This window comes from Thalassophryne amazonica, chromosome 1 (assembly GCF_902500255.1).
Source record: "Thalassophryne amazonica chromosome 1, fThaAma1.1, whole genome shotgun sequence".
Taxonomy (NCBI): domain Eukaryota; kingdom Metazoa; phylum Chordata; class Actinopteri; order Batrachoidiformes; family Batrachoididae; genus Thalassophryne; species Thalassophryne amazonica.
The window spans coordinates 111929504-111948578 of record NC_047103.1 but is presented as its reverse complement, the minus strand read 5'-3'; the positions used below and the strand labels follow the sequence as shown (position 1 = coordinate 111948578).

General features: G+C 39.4%; 1 protein-coding gene across 4 annotated transcripts in view; it reads right to left on the bottom strand.

Moving 5' to 3' along the window:
• cd99 (CD99 molecule) overlaps nt 1-19075 on the bottom strand; it is a 135027-nt gene that overhangs the window by 18759 nt on the left and 97193 nt on the right. For 3 of the 4 annotated variants that reach the window (XM_034173510.1, XM_034173515.1, XM_034173518.1), the window contains 3 exons: nt 18473-18553; nt 16742-16765; nt 16594-16614 (listed from right to left, as the gene is read on the bottom strand). In XM_034173510.1, coding sequence (XP_034029401.1) covers nt 16594-16614; nt 16742-16765; nt 18473-18553 — 126 coding nt within the window. Of the gene's footprint in view, nt 1-15910; nt 16167-16593; nt 16615-16741; nt 16766-18472; nt 18554-19075 lie in introns of those variants that run through there. The other variant, XM_034173511.1, reaches the window with a different exon arrangement.

Sequence of the window (19075 nt, the reverse complement as noted above, 5' to 3'; positions counted from 1 at the left end):
ACAGTCAGGCTGATGACAAAGGCAAAGGACCAGATCCTGCAGGTGTTGTGGAGAGCACACGTTGACTGCAGAAATGATCACAGGCTGGTGCTTGGTCTGATACCCGCTGTCAATTCACGTCATCGTGAATGTTTTGTTTTGATTTTGTTTAAAGCTTCAAGGTCGCCATTCGCTTCGTTCTTTTGTTAGTTTAGGTTTTGTTTCATTCTTTTATGCGCTCTGGACTCGTAGGCTTTTCAGTGATGGGAGAAGTGCCGGCTCATTCGTCCACTTTTTCTCGAGGATTTGTGACTTTTTTTTCCTTCATTCAGCGATCGCCGTGTGCCGCGTGACCGGCGATTAAACAGCACTTCATGCTAGGAGCGTAGCAGCACAACAACAAAAAAATAACACTGTACATCCCCCAGCTTTTAAGATGTGCTCATATCATACAGAAAAACAACAATTTTGCCTTTTCCATGTTAGTTCTGTGCAAATTGTTGCCACCCCTGTTGGTGGCAGTACAAAATTTTTGTCTTCTTTCTTTTTTCAATCTCTAGTTTTCCTGGTGCTAAATTTCTCACAGTCACACAAGGTAAAAACCACAGTCCAGACATTTACTGTGTTGATGTTCCTGCACTGGCAGCACTGTGGATTAGTGGTTAGCACTGTTGCCTCACAGCAACAAGGTCATGGGTTCAATTCCCACCTGTGTGGAGTTTGCATGTTCTCCCCGTGTTTGTGTGGGTTTCCTCCGGCTTCCTCCCACATTTAAAGACATGCAGGTTTGGTGAATTGGAAACTTTATAATTGTCCAGGTCTCTTGCAAAAGAGATCTTGATCTCAATGGTACTAACCCGGTTAAATAAGGATTAAACGTGTGACCCTTATGACCTCCGTCAATCTTGTCACCTCATTCCAAATAAGTTGCATTCAAATTTCAGAAAAGTTCACACATAAGCAATCTATGAGCCCTAAAACGAGTTACAAGTTAGTCACAGTCAAAACATTTTTGCTGCGATAAAAAGGGATGTCCTGAACCAATTAATTCATTATATTATCTGGATATAACTTGCATTTCCCTGGATACCACACCTACTGCATAGGTCACACTGCAGCACATTAAAATGAATCCAGTGTACGTGACTGACAACAGAAGAACTCTGCATCTAAGCTGTTCTGTAATGTATTTAATTTTACAAATTTAAGTAAACTAGTTTTTAAGGGTCTTATCAATTCCACTTAGTAATAGAAGTACTATTCGACTGTAACAGTAAAACTAGAACATTCAATAATATTGAGTGAATGGCATGGTTATTATGATCTAAAGACATGGCTTTACTTTTCTGGTACAATGCAGGAGGAAGTGGGCAACATGCCACTTCCTTCAGAAGCAAACTTGTATGACTTTTAAAACCTGAATTCCACCGCTGCTGCTTAGCCAGCAGCAAGTACTAATAGAAAGGTGGCCCTGAGCTCCATCTGCGCTGTGCTTCAAAAACAGAGTGGGACTGAAGAGATTAAAAATAAAGCCTTGACTTTTTTTTCAGGACATCCTTAACGAAAACTCATCAATGCTTTCATGTATCACTTCTATATTAGATACATATATGTTTTTGGGACCAAAATATTTGACAAGCTCTTAAGAGAGTGTTCTGTGACCCTTAACCTAATTAAAAGTAGTTTACTGTCAAAACCGTGTTGTCAAAAACATGTACAACAGAAACTAACATCAAAATTAAATTATACATGGAATATGCAGGTGGGGATAATGCCAAAACCTTTCATCCAAAATGCAAAAAAGTGACAGCTAACTCAAAACACTGCTCTGCAATATTTAAAAACCTCTTTCAAACATTTCAGAGTCTATCAAATGCAAGACATCAGAAGAGGTGATAAATGTCTCATCTCTTCATCTGATTATTATTAACAAATACGTCCAGCTGATTTGGTCTCTCTGCTGTTGAACATTTTAAAAGTTGGGATTGCACTGTGTTTGAACTTTAATGAAAGCCTACTGTTAGTGCAGGGTTGGCACGTGCACTAGCAGACACTTTTTTTTTTAAACAAATGAGCACTGCTTTATAGGAACTGTTCACAGCCAAGTTTCCAAAATGGGGTGCACAGATTGCCTCTAAGGGGTGTGCAAGAGAAAGTTTGTAATGATGGAAGGTTCATGTTTGTTTTCATTTTGTCTGTTTAGTTTTTTTTTTTTGGGGGGGGGGGGGGGGGGCTGATGTGGGGGTCACTGGACAGCACCTCCCTGAATGTTGTTTTAGGGTCTGCTTCTTTCTCCCGGCAGAGTTGAGAATCTGGAGTTGGTCCTCGGGCACCAGGCTGTGGTTGCCCAATGCTCCTCCCACTGCTGGTTGCGTCGTGTCTACCTGTAATTAGGATGGGCTAAATGCAGAGGACAAATTCGATACACTACCAGCGATATGATACATATAGCTGACAAGCTGAGAGGATGCATGGCACCAGAAGTGAGTGGACTCACAATGCAGACCACGCGTAGGAGTTTAAGAAGTCATAGTCTTTATTTTGGGCAAAGGTACGGTACACAGGTTATCAGTCAGCGGAGCAACAGTACAGACAGGGCTAGCTAAAAACGCAGTCGTAATCAAGCAGGGTCCAAAGGCAAGAGCAAACACAGATATTAGGGCAGAGGCAAAAAGGGTGTGGTCAAAAATACAGAGCAGGATTCAGAAACACGGCAAGACAAAACAGGACAGATTCAAGAGCTGGTAAGTGTACAATGACAACAGAATGGCAAGGGAGTGGTGGCTGAGAACTGTTTAAATAAGCAGGTGGGTGATTGGGTAACAAGCTGCACGTGTGGGAGAACATTCTAGACAGGAGGATTGGCCAGAGGACAAAGACAGTGCAAGGTGCAAGGTAGTGAAGTGGAGAAACACAAAGTGGAGTGATGCAAGACACAAAGACACGTGAGCAAGTGCAAAGAGCATGAATGAATGGAAACACTAAACAGAACGAATCAGTGAGAGACGAAGACACAAGAACAGGTGCAGGGGCATGGAGTAACAACACAATCAAAAGGAGTGAGGAAAAACTGAGAACAAAGATAAATCAGAAACAGAGGACAGAATACAATACTAACAGGCAAAGACTGACACTAAGCTTAAACCTAAGAACTGAAAAGAGAACAATAAGAAAATAAACACTAAGACTAGGGCTGAAACGATTAGTTGAGTAACTCGAATAATTCAATTACAAACAGTATTCGAGGCAAATTCTGTGTCTCGAACCCTTGTTTAATGTTGTAGTACAAATGCCATGCCTGTGTGTGGCACCCTCAAAAACAACGGTCACTCCGGTGTTCCGAACCATCCGTGGTCCATTCAATGTGCTTCAGAAAAAAAAAAAAATCGATGCAAGCTGGCAGCGAGCGATGCAACATGATTCAACCCGTCAACTGAATCGATGCACACTGAATGAATCAATGCACTCGCATCGCACGTTTGTATCTAGATACCGATTCGTATTCGTGTTTAGTGTATATTTCGACATACCGTACAGAGAGTACGCAGCTCAAACTGAAGTCAAATTCCTTGTATTCTTGTGAATACTTGGTGAAAAAAAGCTATTCTGATTCTGATATTTTGACAGAATAGGTGTAATTAGTTGCTGCTTCTGTCTGAATTGCATTATGCATTTTTGGTAGGTTGCCTAGTTGAACTCCAATGCATAACTGTGTACAAACATCTACTACAGTTATTAATAGTATTTATGGTTCTAGTGAAGTGGTTGTACTGAAAAAGATAAGATGAAAGTCACTCAATTCACACACTCTAAAAAAATTAAATGACCGTAAGCTTGTTCAAAACAGAAATGGTGAACTACAAATGTGAATTTATTCATTTTAATTTGTGTGAACTGAACTTTGAGCTAGTTGTTACACATCACTGATTATCGTCATGGGAATTGGGGGGGGGGGGGGGGGGGCAGGAAGAGGTATGGAAACTTAGGATGTACACAGTAGTGCATGACCTAAAAGGTTTGGGAAGCATTGTCTTGTTTAACCCATCAGAGGTCAGAGTCCAAATGTCCTATAAGCTTCTTAACAAGCCCCAATCAAATCAAATCAATTTTATTTATATAGCGCAAAATCACAGCAAACAGTTGCCCCAAGGCGCTTTATATTGTAAGGCAAAAGCCATACAATAATTACAGAAAAACCCCAATGGTCAAAACGACCCCCTGTGAGTAGTGCATACAGAGCAAAAAGAGGTGAATAAAAAGAAACACTCAGTGCATCATGGGAACCCCCCAGCAGTCTAAGTCTATAGCAGCATAACTAAGGGATGGTTCAGGGTCACCTGATCTGGTCCTAACTATAAGCTTTAGCAAAAAGGAAAGTTTTAAGCTTAATCTTAAAAGTAGAGAGGGTGTCTGTCTCCCTGATCTGAACTGGGAGCTGGTTCCACAGGAGAGGAGCCTGAAAGCTGAAGGCTCTGCCTCCCATTCTACTCTTACAAACCCTAGGAACTACAAGTAAGCCTGCAGTCTGAGAGCGAAGCGCTCTGTTGGGGTGATATGGTACTATGAGGTCCCTAAGATAAGATGGGACCTGATTATTCAAAACCTTAAAAGTAAGAAGAAGAATTTTAAATTCTATTCTGGAATTAACAGGAAGCTAATGATGAGAAGACAATATGGGTGAAATATGCTCTCTCCTTCTAGTCCCTGTCAGTACTCTAGCTGCAGCATTTTGAATTAACTGAAGGCTTTTCAGGGAACTTTTAGGACAACCTGATAATAATGAATTACATTAGTCCAGCCTAGAAGAAATAAATGCATGAATTAGCTTTTCAGCATCACTCTAAGACAAGACCTTTCTAATTTTAGAGATATTGCACAAATGCAAAAAAGCAGTCCTACATGTTTGCTTAATATGCACATTGAAGGACATATCCTGATCAAAAATGACTCCAAGATTTCTCACAGTATTACTGGAGGTCAGGGTAATGCCATCCAGAGTAAGGATCTGGTTAGACACCATGTTTCTAAGATTTGTGGGGCCAAGTACAATAACTTCAGTTTTATCTGAATTTAAAAGCAGGAAATTAGAGGTCATCCATGTCTGAAAGACATTCCTGCAGTTTAACTAATTGGTGTCCTCTGGCTTCATGGATAGATAAAGCTGGGTATCAACTGCATAACAATGAAAATTTAAGCAATGCTTTCTAATAATACTGCCTAAGGGAAGCATGTATAAAGTGAATAAAATCAGTCCTAGCACAGAACCTTGTGGAACTCTATAATTAACCGTAGTCCGTGAAGAAGACTCCCCATTTACATGAACAAATTGTAATAGATAAATATGATTCAAACCACTGCAGCGCAGTGCCTTTAATACCTATGGCATGCTCTAATCTCTGTAATAAAGTTTTATGGTCAACAGTATCAAAAGCAGCACTGAGGTCTAACAGAACAAGCACAGAGATGAGTCCACTGTCTGAGGCCATAAGAAGATCATTTGTAACCTTCACTAATGCTGTTTCTGTACTATGATGAATTCTGAAACCTGACTGAAACTCTTCAAATAGACCATCGCTCTGCAGATGATCAGTTAGCTGTTTTACAACTACCCTTTCAAGAATTTGAAAGGGTAGTTTCAAATTCTTGACTTCATATGACTTGACTTGACTTCAATGACTTCATAATCGTACCTGATCTGATTTAATGGTCATAATACATGCTGGATGTGTGGTTCCTTTTTTTTAAAATCGTATACTATAATATAATTCCACTAAAGCACAGTGTGTTAACAACAGTCACTCCCAACCCAAACTAGCTGGGCCAAGAATGAAATAAAAGGAATCTGTGGACACGCCTACAAACGGGCCCCTCCTGGATTAACAGATGTTTTCTCTGAACAATCCTCATTTTTACACAGCTCAAACAGACATTCTGTGAGCGCTGTCTAAGACAACTTGACGTCAAAGGACCAACAGCAGTGCTCAAGTTTCCAGTTTTGTTCGTGGCGCTGACAACTGCAACATTATTCTTTTGAAAAAGCCAACTGGCCACTTTTAAAATTTAAAAAGCACTCAATCATATTGAAAAATATACCACATTATTTGTCTGATCATAAAGATTCCAGAAAGGTATAGCTTGGACTATCTATGACTAAATGTTATGGAGATATGGGGTAAAAACTGCAAGAATAGTAACAAAGGTCAGTTTCTGTTTGTACAGGGGTCAAAAATTAAAGCTGCTCTAATTTTGGTAAAAAGTGGTGCAAATTATTGGTTGAGATAACATGATTAATAAATGGAATAGTTCTTTTTTAATTCTTTATTTTGGTTTTTAAACAACAGAGATTATGACATTGCTTTTTAGTTAGAAATCTGTTCAGTTTCCTCTGTAGTCCTCAGTTTTAAACATGAAAAACAAAATACAACGTGGGAGAGATAGAGAGTGCAAAGAAGAGTGCCTACCGGGCTATCACAAAGAAATTTGAAGACAGCGATACAGAAATTTAAAGCAAATAAATAAATAATAATACCATCTCAAGTTAAAACACTAAGACAAGATGGCATCATAGGGTCCTTGGACTGTCGCACCTACAAAGTCCGCTCGTAGAGGTTTCACATATTTAACTAAATGGAATTGTTTTGACTGTGTTGAATGTTTGGCCTCCAAGGTAAAGGTCAAACATCGCTGACATCTGCAGGATTCTGTGACATGTGACATATGTTACCCCGTGACAACTAAGCTTGACACATGATGCAAACTATTCCTTAAAAAAAAAAAAACCCTATCAACTCAAACCAATAATTTGCATCAGTTTTTACCAAAATTGGAGCAACGTAACCCCTGTACAAACTGACATTGATCTTTGTCACAATTCTTGCTGTCTTTATAACTGCATAGCATTCAGTCATAGTAAAGTCACCCTTCACTCAGGGTCTCCACGGCAAATTGGAGGTGGATCTGCATGTTGAATTGGCACAAGTTTTATGCCAGATACCCTTCCTGACGCAACTCCACATTACATGGAGAAATAGGGCAGGGGTGGGGTTTGAACTGGGAACCTTCCGCACTGAAAACAAGTGCACTAACCACTTGGACACCACCCCTGCATGCTTACGTTTACAGTAATCAGTAATAAACAAATAGAAAAGTCAAGATTGTCAACATCTGGTGAGAATTTGATGTCAGTAGGACCTTTAGAAATATATTTACTGAGAAAAATGGTGACGTGTTCAACACTTACGTATTATGTCCCCCAAGGATGTAATAAAATCACTGGCGTTTATTTGTCCGTTAGCAGGATTATGTCAAAACTACTGCACAGATTTTGACAACATTTTCACCACAGATATATATTAGGCCATGGAAGACTCCATTAAATTTTGGAGGTAATCCAGAACTGAATTCTGAAGATTTCACTTTATGTAGGCGTTTGAAGGATTCTCACCACATTTGCACCACAGATAGATATTAGGGCATGGAAGACTCCACTGAATTGTTGAGGTGATCCAGATCCGGATTGGTGGATGTCAGAAATCTCTGACTGCTCTTGTTTTACCCACTTTATATATCACTGTATATATAGCTAAAATGAATGCCAGCTGCCAATAAATGCATCTCTTGCTTGTTTTTCTTCTCAGACACTTCAGGATCAAATGATTCTACTCATATGATCACTTGGTACAATTTATAAAAGCAATGAGAAATTACGAACTATAAATCATTTGGCTTTAAAAAACAAGATAAAGGCACAAAAATACAATATCTCAAAAACCGTAATAGTTATAGACATAAATGTGGTACCACATTGTCCACAATATCCAACTGTATTCAACTTCCATACATTTATGTGCCTCAGAATCAGTATTTTTTAAGTTAAGCCCCTTTCATACCAGGGCTGCTGCGAGCTGCTTCCTGTGGCGTCATGTCAGCACAGGAATGTCTGCGTCAGGTTCGCGCAGCAGGGGGGCAGAGAGGGGTTGAGGACGCAGCCTGCAGGTTCTCTGCACAGAGGAATCAGAGTGCACAGTTTGGCTGCAGACAGACTGTGCATTCTGACTTCTCTTCTAGCTTATATTTGTTCTTGTGCTGAGCTGCAGCTCTGCGCTCTGAGTTCTGTTATAGTTTATCTTTCCTCCTTTGACCGCGAGCTGCGTGCGCGCTTGCAAACGGACCGTCTGTGTGTAAATGTCTGGAGTTATACTTAATGTGACATGTCCTGTCTCTGGCAATCAGTCTGTGAGCAGGACTTTTATGGACTTTATTTAAACACTTTTGTGAGAGAAGTGTGAGGAGCTGCAGCAGCTGAAATCAGTTTCACTGCATTGTGTACACAGTATTAAAACAATCCTGCGTGATTTATACTTCGGGAACAATGGGATACTGCAGGAATCATAAATTGCCGTTGGGTAACGTTGTATTGTGAGGGTGTGGCTTCCAGTCACGTTGAGCACTGTCGCATTGCTCTGACTTGCGCTGAAACCACTTAATTTCTGCGTCGAGTACAGGATGCAAAAAAAAAAAAAAAAAAATTAAACATGTTTAATTTTTGGCATCCGATTTGCTTCGTCCTTTGAGTCCCTCACGCTGTAGTGGCATTGAGCTACATCGTCTCGGCACTGGGTTGCTTCCACGTGGTGTCGTCAAGACGCCGCACGACGCAACTCGAAGAGGGCCCAGTGTGAAAGGGGCTTCAGAACTGAAAAACCAAAACTGAAAAAGTGCCCGTTTTCGGATGGCCATCTTGGAATTTGGTGGTGTTCCATTACTCCAGTTTTCCATGACTTTTGTTATTTTGTTATTGTAGATATTTGGGGGTTCAAATGAAACCAGTGGTATTACTCTTGCAATTTGTTCTGGGTGGGCCTCTATTTCACTGTATCTTGACTAGCCTAAGAAGCTGTTACTTTAAAATATATAGTAAAAATGGCCAAATTTGACCAAACAATTTTTAAATCCGAGCACGTGGTTAGAAAAAGTGAGCATGAGGCATCATCAGGGATGCCTTGAACCTCTGTCAACCATCTGAATTTTATAGGCGGACGCTTTTACGGCCAAATCCTGGTGAGCGGGAAATTTGAAATTCCTCATATATTATTTTGCCTGCTTCAGTAAATAAGGCATCATTTCATGTGTTCTCCAGTATGGGGAGATCATTTATGCAATTACTTTTATGTTCAGAGGTCAAGGTCATTGAGAAAGGTCAAGATTGTGCAATTTTGTTTAGCCAATTTTTCATATTGAACAGTATGTATTTCCACCATAATTGATAATATTGAGCTTTTAATGAATCGGTGTGATACAAGAGCTTTTTGCCTTTACACTGATATGACTGGTGTTTAACAGACTTCAGGTCTTTAATACAATATCTCAAAAACAGACTTCAGGTCTTTAAGGTCAGCAAAGTAAGGTTCTCTGAAATCCCGCTCTATTTCATCAAATTTGAATCTCCTCATTATTCCAGTCAATACTTTACCTATTCCAGCAATCAAAGTATCAATTTATATGTTTTCAGATATAGGGAATAGAACTATAGGGTTAGTTTTATTACCAGATGTCAAGGTTATTGCTTAATTCCAATGTCAAATTCCCCATATGATAGACTTTTTTTTTGCTTTTTGGACAGAAAAAAGTGTCAGAATACTGGTACTGCAGCACATGATCATAATATCTTACTTTGTGTAGCTAAGCTAAACTCCACTATAAAAATAACAAATTACACCATCTTTCTGCGTTATCTTTCAAACACAAATAATCTGTAGTCACAGATGTTAACACTATAAGTTTAAATTTTTGTTACATTTTCTTACTTAAGCATGTGAACATTTCATATCACTGGCTATTGATCTGGTTTTATTCTTTGATAGCAGAATTCCTTGCAGATGACCTCCTGATGTAATCCAGATTATTTAATCAGATGTTCTGTTCAAGAGCGATAAGGGCCATGCAGTGGAGTTGGCAATTCCGCTACATACCATCTTCAACTGGAGTTTTCAAAGTGGACGTGTCCCTGCCTTGTGGAAAACATCATGCCTTGTACCAGTGCCCAAGGTGCCAAGGCCTGCAGGGATGAAGGACTACAGACCAGTAGCCCTTACGTCTGTGATAATGAAGACTCTGGAGAGGCTGCTGCTCCGACTGCTCAAACCCCAGGTGGAGCGGGTTTTGGACCCATTACAATTCACCTACCAGGAGAATATTGGGGTGGATGATGTGGTCCTCTTTCTGCTACACCGGTCCCTGTCGTTTTTAGAGAGGTCAGGAGGCTTTGTGAGGCTGATATTTTTCGATTTCTCGAGTGCCTTCAATACAATCCAGCCTAAACTACGAAAGGCAAAACTGGGGAGTATTGGAGTGGATCCCCTATTCACCAACTGGATCTATAACTATCTCACTTGGGAGGCTGTAGTACGTCAGACTGGGGGGCAGTGTGTCGGACACTTTGGTGAGCAACACTGGGGCACCGCAAGGGACAGTACTGTCTCCCTTCCTTTTTATACTATACACTGCCGACTTCACATATCACTGTACTTTTTATACTGTACACTGCCGACTTCACATATCATTCTGCGGCATGCCACATTCAGAAATACTCTGATGACATGGCTGTTATGGCATGTGTGAAGGGAGGGGATGAGAGGGAATACAGAGGAGTCATTTCCCCATTTACAGACTCGAGCAGGAGCAATGGTCTGATCATCTAACACCACCAAGACCAAGGAGATGATTACTGACTTCAGCAGAAGGCCTTTCCACACACCAATCACCATCAACAGTGAGGTGATAGAGGTTGTCCGGTCCTACAAATTTCTGGGAGTCCATCTGGACAACAAGCTGGACTGGTCGGTACATGCAAGTTCCTTGTATAAGAAAGGACAGAGTAGGCTCTACTTCCTGAGGAGGCACAGATGCTTTAATGTCAACAGTGAAATGTTGTACATTTTTTATCAATCTGTCATAGCCATTCCTGTGTTTTTTGGGGTTGTCTGTTGGAGGGGTGGTATGATCCTGAGAGACCGTAATGGGGTGTGGTTTAGTGATGGGGAGGAGGGCAGACTCTGTGGGTGCGGTGCTGGAGAGGAGGATGAGGACTCCTCTCCAAGCATCCCTTACATAACAGTCTGTCTGCACAGAGGAGCAACCTCAGCAACAGGCTCCTGTCCCTGCGCTGCAGAACAGAGGTCTTTTGTCCCCACTGCTATAAGACTTTATAACAGCTCGGAATGAACAGGTGCACTTTATTTGCTTACCATCGCTAGTAATTTTTTATTTAACTATGTATGTATTTTTTATGTGTTGTATGTGTCTATGCATGGATGTGTTGTTACATTTGTTTCAATGACTAGACTGTGACTTTACGTAATGTTACGTAAATGTTACCAGAATGTTCTGTGAACGTTTGAATTAAAAGCTGACCAGACGGCCTACAATTAGTAGATGTGTTTATAGTCAAGAGAAATTTTACAAACATTTTCCAAGGCTGTTACTTCTCATATAATCTTCCTTCAGTAATAATATATAAGTAACTTGACCAGAATCTTCTGGGAACATTTGAGAAGTACACTGTTGGGAAGGTCAATGTCTGTTTCATATATTGTATAATGAAACATGAAGTACTTCAAAAAGGTCACATGTGTAGTTGAGGAAAATTGACAAAACATTTAAAAAAGTTATCACTTCTAATATGGAATGACAAAATGTGTAGAACAAAAATTCATTCTGCTGAAGTTCATTGTTTACTCTTTTTTTAAAATAATTTGGGGGACATATTTTGGCATAACATTTCTGGAATGTTCTGGAAACATTTTAGGTCTCTTTCTTTTTCCTTGATTAATTGGTTAATTCAAATTTATAGCAGGGTCAAGTTTGAATTTAAAAACATCTATGTGGAGAAGTATCTGTGAGCAAATTATTTTGTTGCATGGGAGTGTATTATTTATCAAGCATCGACTCTAGTCCTTGGATAGTTGATCAATTGAACCAATTCAATATGCCTGTTTGAATGAAAAATATGAAAGTTTAATTTGGGTTCTGAGACTGTGCTCAGGACCTTATCTTTGTATTCTGGGAAGGGTTTTGAGATTTTTGCATAGTATGAACATTTAAATTGTTATGATAATCACTGTTTTACAATTTAAAGTGATAATTGCAATTTAAAAGTTACAGCAAAAGTTAAGGAAGATTTATGATAATCATTGTTTTACAATTTTAAAGTGACAATTGCAATTTAAAAGTTACAGCATATATAGGAAGATGTCACTGAACAATAAGCTAAATTTATTATTTGATTATTTTAGATGACAATATAATATAATGAACTTTGTTTGTGATAGAATTCAGAGAATGACAAATAACAGAAATAAGCAGGGGTGGTGGCCAAGTGGCGAGTGCGCTTAGATTCAGTGCAGAAGGTTCCTGGTTCAAACCCCAGCTGTGCCACCTTTCTCCATGTAATGTGGAGTTGCATCAGGGAAGTGTAAAACTTGTGCCAAATCAACATGTAACCCACCTTGGATCTGCTATGGTAACCCCGAGTGAAAACAAAGCATAAACAAACCAAAAAGAAATTTTCCTTACAAACGTTCCCAGAATGTTTGGTCTAACGTACTCAAAACGTTTGTGCTAACGACATTATCAAACATTCTGGGAACCAACAAGAAACTATCCCTTTTCAAACATTCCCAGAATGTTTGGCCTAATCTACTCAAAATGTTTGTGCTAATGATATTATCAAACATTCTGGGAACCAACAAGAAACTTTCCCTTACAAACATTCCCAGAATGTTTGGCCTAATGTACTCAAAACATTTGTGCTAATGTTACTAACAAATGTTCTGGGAACCAAAAAGAAACTTTCCTTGCAAACGTTCCCGTAATGTTTGGCTTAACATACTCAAAACGTTTGTGCTAACATTACTATCAAACATTTTGGGAACCAAAAAGAAACTTTCTGTAAAAACATTCTCAAAAGGTTCCAGCTAACAATCTCATAACATTTTTATAACATTTTAGGAACTTTATTTTGTTATTTGGGTAATTACAGAGAATCTAAGGCTCTAAATTGTACTGTTTTACTTTTCAGATGATATTTAAATACTCCCCCCACACTACGTCAATGTTAAAATTTTCTAGTCCCACCCCCGAAAAACTACATTCATGTTGTAGAGAAGCTTGAATCTTCGACTCATGTCAAGCAACCCAGTCCAGTCAAAGATTCAAGCTTCTCTACTATGGAAACCACCTGAACAACTGAGAGCCTTCACAGATACATTCATGTTATGACTGTTTCTGGAGGTGCATGAATGAAATGAATGTGAATCATTTAATAACAACCTAAACTAAAACAATAGATACATTAACAACTTTAATCCACTCAGGAAAAAAAACACAAATAACTTTACTGAAGAATTGCAAAAAAACCTCAGAAATACTTAAAACCATGCTTATCAAGAACTTAACACAGTGCAAGTTAGGACAAATTCTAACCAAGTATGTCAATAATTCTCTGTCTATAGACTTTGAACATTCACAAACTTGACATTTTCAAACAATTTATGCTCAAGGGATGAGAATGGGCAAAGAAAAAAACTCTGAAAATGGGTGATGATCTGATGGCTGCCATAGGCCCCTAGTGGGGTCCAGGGATAGAGCATTTTAGAGGCATTTCTGGGGCACTATAGAGACCCAATTTCATGAAATTTCATTTTCTATTTTTTGTATGTTGGAGTAAGTGGAAACCTGACTGTAATAAAAGAATCTGTCGATGTAGATCTTCTTTCAGTGATACCGGCCTCATGTATTAGCATATGTACTTACTATAAACAATATAGCATTGGACAGATATCACTGAACTTGCCAAAACTATTCTTCAAGTGTCTATCCTTAACCTGCAATGAGCTCTGAAATATACCGGAACTTCATGCAAGTATGTGTAAATCATTTAAAGAGATGAAAAACTACAAAACAATATTTGTGGTATAAACAGTGACTTGAATCATATTTACATGTAAAATGTATGCTTACCAATTACTGCCCCATAATAAATTCCTACATCACACCCTTTGAGTTTGCACCCCAACTACTTATGTCAGTCACCAGGAAAACCCCACATGCACATACAGCATAGTATCATTAAAAAGCACACATCCTGTGCACCAGCTGTACCGCACTCTATGAAATTCACCAAAATAAAAAATAAAAATAAAATTGATGCAGGACAATTTCAGCATGCAGGCAAAAGATATCTCATCATTTTTGAATGGTTTATCAGTGGTACTTTCAGTGACTTTCGATGTTACAGAGATTCTGATTGGCTGAAAGTTCGATGCTGTAAAAAAGTAACCAAAGACATTGCGCATTTTAGCTTGCAGTTTCAGCAATGCGGTTCCTGTGCATATGAGGAAAGGTTTAACTCACAAAGATGGCCCCCCTGCAACCCCCCCCCCGCCCCCTCCCCCGCCCTCCAAATTTGTCTTAACAGATTTACACAGATCTCAGAAATGAGCCAGAAATGTAGAAAGTTGCAAATCCATGGATCCTCTAAGAATTTACGTGATACGGAAATAGATCCTTGTCATTTGATTTGTGGATTATATGTCACGTGACATTCATTATTTGTCCCACTCTATCTGCAAATAGTCCACTGTGTCACTGGCATCATGTACCGTGCATTTTGGTTACATTTACAGTTCATTTTTTGTCCATGTTTTTCTTAACTGAAAAATACCATTAGCTTTCTGTTAAAATGTATCCATGATACAAAAAAGCTAAATTCAGTATAGCATAAAGATGATTAGAAGCTTACACAATGGAGACATCTTTGGCAGCTGTAGAAGCACAGTCAGATGAAGCATTGAACGGGTTCCTATTGTGATTTTAAACTGGATTGAGGAAAGGAGATGTGATTCTGGCAGGCAGAGTCAATAAACACAGAGCAGTCTCTGCCCAGTTGCTGTTCTTTTTGTCTTCCAAGAAGAAATGGCTATCTAATGTTACGTAAAATATTAAATGGTGTGGATCCTATTTGGGTGTCTCACAAAATAAGTATTGTTTTCCATTCATGCAATAGAATGAACATTTACATTTGTTGAAACATGGATTATTCCATTTCAGCTCATGGAAATATACTTACCATTGCACTCATAAACATCTACTATTTGTATCATATCATTTTAAAGCCACACTTTTGATGTACACTAGATTACCTCTTTATGTGTGCTCCCGAGGCACTGCAGTAAGAACAGTGTTCACAATAAACAAGTCAAAACAAGATTAATCAATCTGATTTCCTCACAGGTAAATTATATTTAATTCCAGATTTGTGTTTAGAAAAACAAAGAAAAATCAGATAATGGACCATTTGTTTGGTTTTGGTTTTCTTCCTGTTAAAAGGGAGTTTTTCCTTCCCACTGTAGCCAAGTGCTTGCTCACAGGGGGTCGTTTTGACCGTTGGGGTTTTACATAATTATTGTATGGCCTTGCCTTACAATATAAAGCGCCTTGGGGCAACTGTTTGTTGTGATTTGGCGCTATATAAAAAAATTGATTGATTGATTGATTGATTGGTTTTCTTTTTCTGTTTTTGCGGGTGGCGTAGCGGTCAGATGTGATTTTGTCTTTATTGATATTAGCAGTTCGAACTGTGGTCAGGGTGAATTAAAGCATCGTGCAAGTTCAGGTTGTCTGTGATTAGACCCATGCATCATTGTTGTGCAGAAAATTTTTAATTTGATCATTTGAGTACTAGCTAGTTAATGTCAGCTATTACACGTCTAGTTGTCCCAACCCCACTGTTGAGCCACAGTTAAAGTGTCATGTTCAACATGAAGCAGCCAGTGCAACATTTCATTGGATTCAAACAAACATCTGCTACAAGGTTCAACACGATACACTGAGCACTAAAGATGTGACCGCTCTCTGATTCTAGACTTTTCAAACTGCACACTACATTTTTTTAATCAACACAAAGTCCATCTGACAGTGAACCCCACCACAGCAAACCCCTGACCTCAGACCTGACAGCAAGTCACAACGTAAGCAGTCACATGCTTATGGGATAGTCTGCAGCAGATCCATGGCCCTCTCTAACAGGGGGATTAAGATTTGCTTTAAGTTGGAAATCCACATATAGAATTCCTCTGGCATGTTAGTATTTAGCATCTTCAGGATTTGGCCCCACAGAAAGTCTGGATCTGCAACGACACACAATCGCAGCAGGGTTTTAGCCAGAAAAACCAGACCTGGGGTACTAACAACAAATACTCTACATACGGCACCTAGGCGATATACCAACCACCTGACCAATTATGAGCGGAAATGATCAGCCATTCGAACGCATTAATATCTGGCACAACTGATGTTGGGTGGGAATGAGTCAGCACTGCCTGCAGAACCATGAGCTGACCAACAAATGAACATAACGGTGGCACAAAGAATAAAACAAGCACCAACAGCACATCCTACAGCCCAGAAACAACACAACACAAAACCTCCGACGACTACAGAAACAGGAAATTCCCCACAAACAATCAGGAAGAGAGCATATCCTCAAACACACAGTAATGACCATTATCATATCCAAACAAAAGCAGGAACGTTTGAAAAAACACATTTATTTACCTTGAGGCTTTTCATCACCACCTGGCAGAAAAAAAAAAAAAAACAAACCGCCAAATTAAAGAATGTCAAACTTGTTTGGCAATTTCCATGTTTATAGCAATTATACTGAACCAAAATGAATAAAACTAAAATTGGAAATGACACTTACCTCCACGAGTATCCCGAACATGGCCTAAAGAGAAAAAAAAGTGACATGAGAAAGGAAAACCTTCAATGCATCTTTTGATCCCTTCTTTCTAATCACCGGACTACTGAGGAAAAAACAAACCTGTGTAGAAATACACTACTTTATAGATTGGTATTTATTTGTATTCCACAGTGCATCCAGAAAGTAGAATACAGTAGATTTTTTTTGTCATGTCACAGTAATACAATGAAGTTCAGTACTCAAAAAAGGTACCATATTAAATAGCCAACTAAGTATTCACAGTGCTTCACTTTTTCCACATTTTATGTTCCAGCCTTATTCCAAAATGGAGTAAATTCATTTTTTACCCTCAAAATTCTACACACCATAATGACATGAAGATTTTTTTTTCTAATTTATTAACATAGAAAACTAAGAAATCGCATGTACAGAAGTATTCACACCCTTTGCTCAATACTTTGTTGATGCACCTTTGGCAGCAATTACAGCCTCATGTCTTTCAGAATATGATGCCACAAGCTTGGTGCACCTTTCTTTGGGGATTTTTGTCCATTCCTCTTTGAAGCATCTTTCAAGCTCCATCAGGTTGGATGGGGAGTGACAGTGCACAGCCATTTTCAGATCTCTCCAGAGATGTGCAATCGGATTCAGGGCTGGGCTCTGGCTGGACCACTCAAGGACATTCACAGAGTTGTCCTGAACTCACTACTTTGATATCTTGGCTGTGTGTTTCAGGTCATGATCCGGCGGAAGGATGAACTGTCACCAGTCTGAGGTCAAAATCACTCTGGAGCAATTTTTCATCCAGGATGTCTCTGCACATTACTGCATTCATCTTTCCCTCAATCATGACTAATCTGTCAGTTCCTGCTGTTGAAAAACATCCCCACAGCATGATGCTGCCACCACCATGCTTCACTGTAGGGATGGTGCCTGGATTCCTCCAAACATGACACCTGGCATTCACATCCAAAGAATTAAATCTTTGTTTCTCAAAGTCAGAGTCCTTCAGGTGCTTTTTGTCAAACTCCAGCTGGGTTGCCATGTGCCTTTTAATAAGGAGTGGCTTCCGTCTGGCCACTCTACCATACAGACCTTATTGGTGGTTTGCTGCAGAGATAGTTGTCCTTCTGGAAGTTTCTCCTCTTCACAGAGGAATGCTGGAGCTCTGACAGAGTGACCATCGGGTTCTTTGTCACCTCCCTGACTAAGGCCCTTCTCTCAAAGGAGTGGCTTCAGGACAACTCTGTGAATGCCAGCTTGTGGCAACTTAGCTGGGCCATCTGCAACAACCTTGAAACCCTGCTGCAAGCTGACAGCATTAGACTTGCACCAAATACTCATGCAGCTCTGTACCCAATCAGTTATCATAAAGCTCACCACTGCGGTGCAGCAAGCAGACAGCACACAATGAGATGTACAAGGAGCATGGGGCACAAGTGACTTTGAAACAGCAATCTTCTTGGAGATAAGCATGCCAACCACTTATCTGTGTCCAACTCCTCAAAATGGCTAAATGAGCTTGATTTTTCAAGGTCACCCAAGGTCAATGGTTACATGACCAGTACACATGTAAAATATGACTTTATACTGAACAGGAACCCCAGGTATATCTTTAACCCATTCTGTGAGCACTTAAGGTTCATCTCAGATGTGAGAACAAACTTTGAGATACTATGAGGAGCATGTTGATGGTTGAGTTCAGTGTTTGCGGTGCTGCTGATGACATACCTTCTGCCGACCTGCCTCCTGAGCTTCCTCCATCAGGTTTATAGCCATCAAGAACGTCAATCAAATCTGAATCACTAATACCTAAGAAATTATCAGAAGAAAAATTAATGATTTGACTTTATAAGTACAGCATCAGTACAGTCATTTTAACAAATGATTGTGATTAAAGTTTTTGTGGTCGTCCTTCTTCCAAATACAAACAAAAGTGGCCTTAGTGGCCACCAGAACCCGGAAATTAGCAACAAAGCTTAAAAAATGACCAGACAAGGCACATTCCACTGTGACATTACAATTAAAACTAATATATTATAGAATAACTGCAAATTATGTTGACAGATGTTATAATGGCACAAAATAGGTTTGCAATTTTGCACCTGTATCCATCAGAATCCAAATTTTAAGGAGTTATTGGGGGGAAAAGGTGCTGAGTTTCCTCACTAAATGACTCCACTATGCCTTTGCATGGCCTGCTCATAACAGTGGATATCAACTTATTACCTCAACCAACCCTGACAGAGGAGAAAGAAAGTGATCTGATACAAAGGCTGTTATGCTGTATTTTGTTTAACATGCAGATGTAAATATGGGCTCAACCCCTAGCCT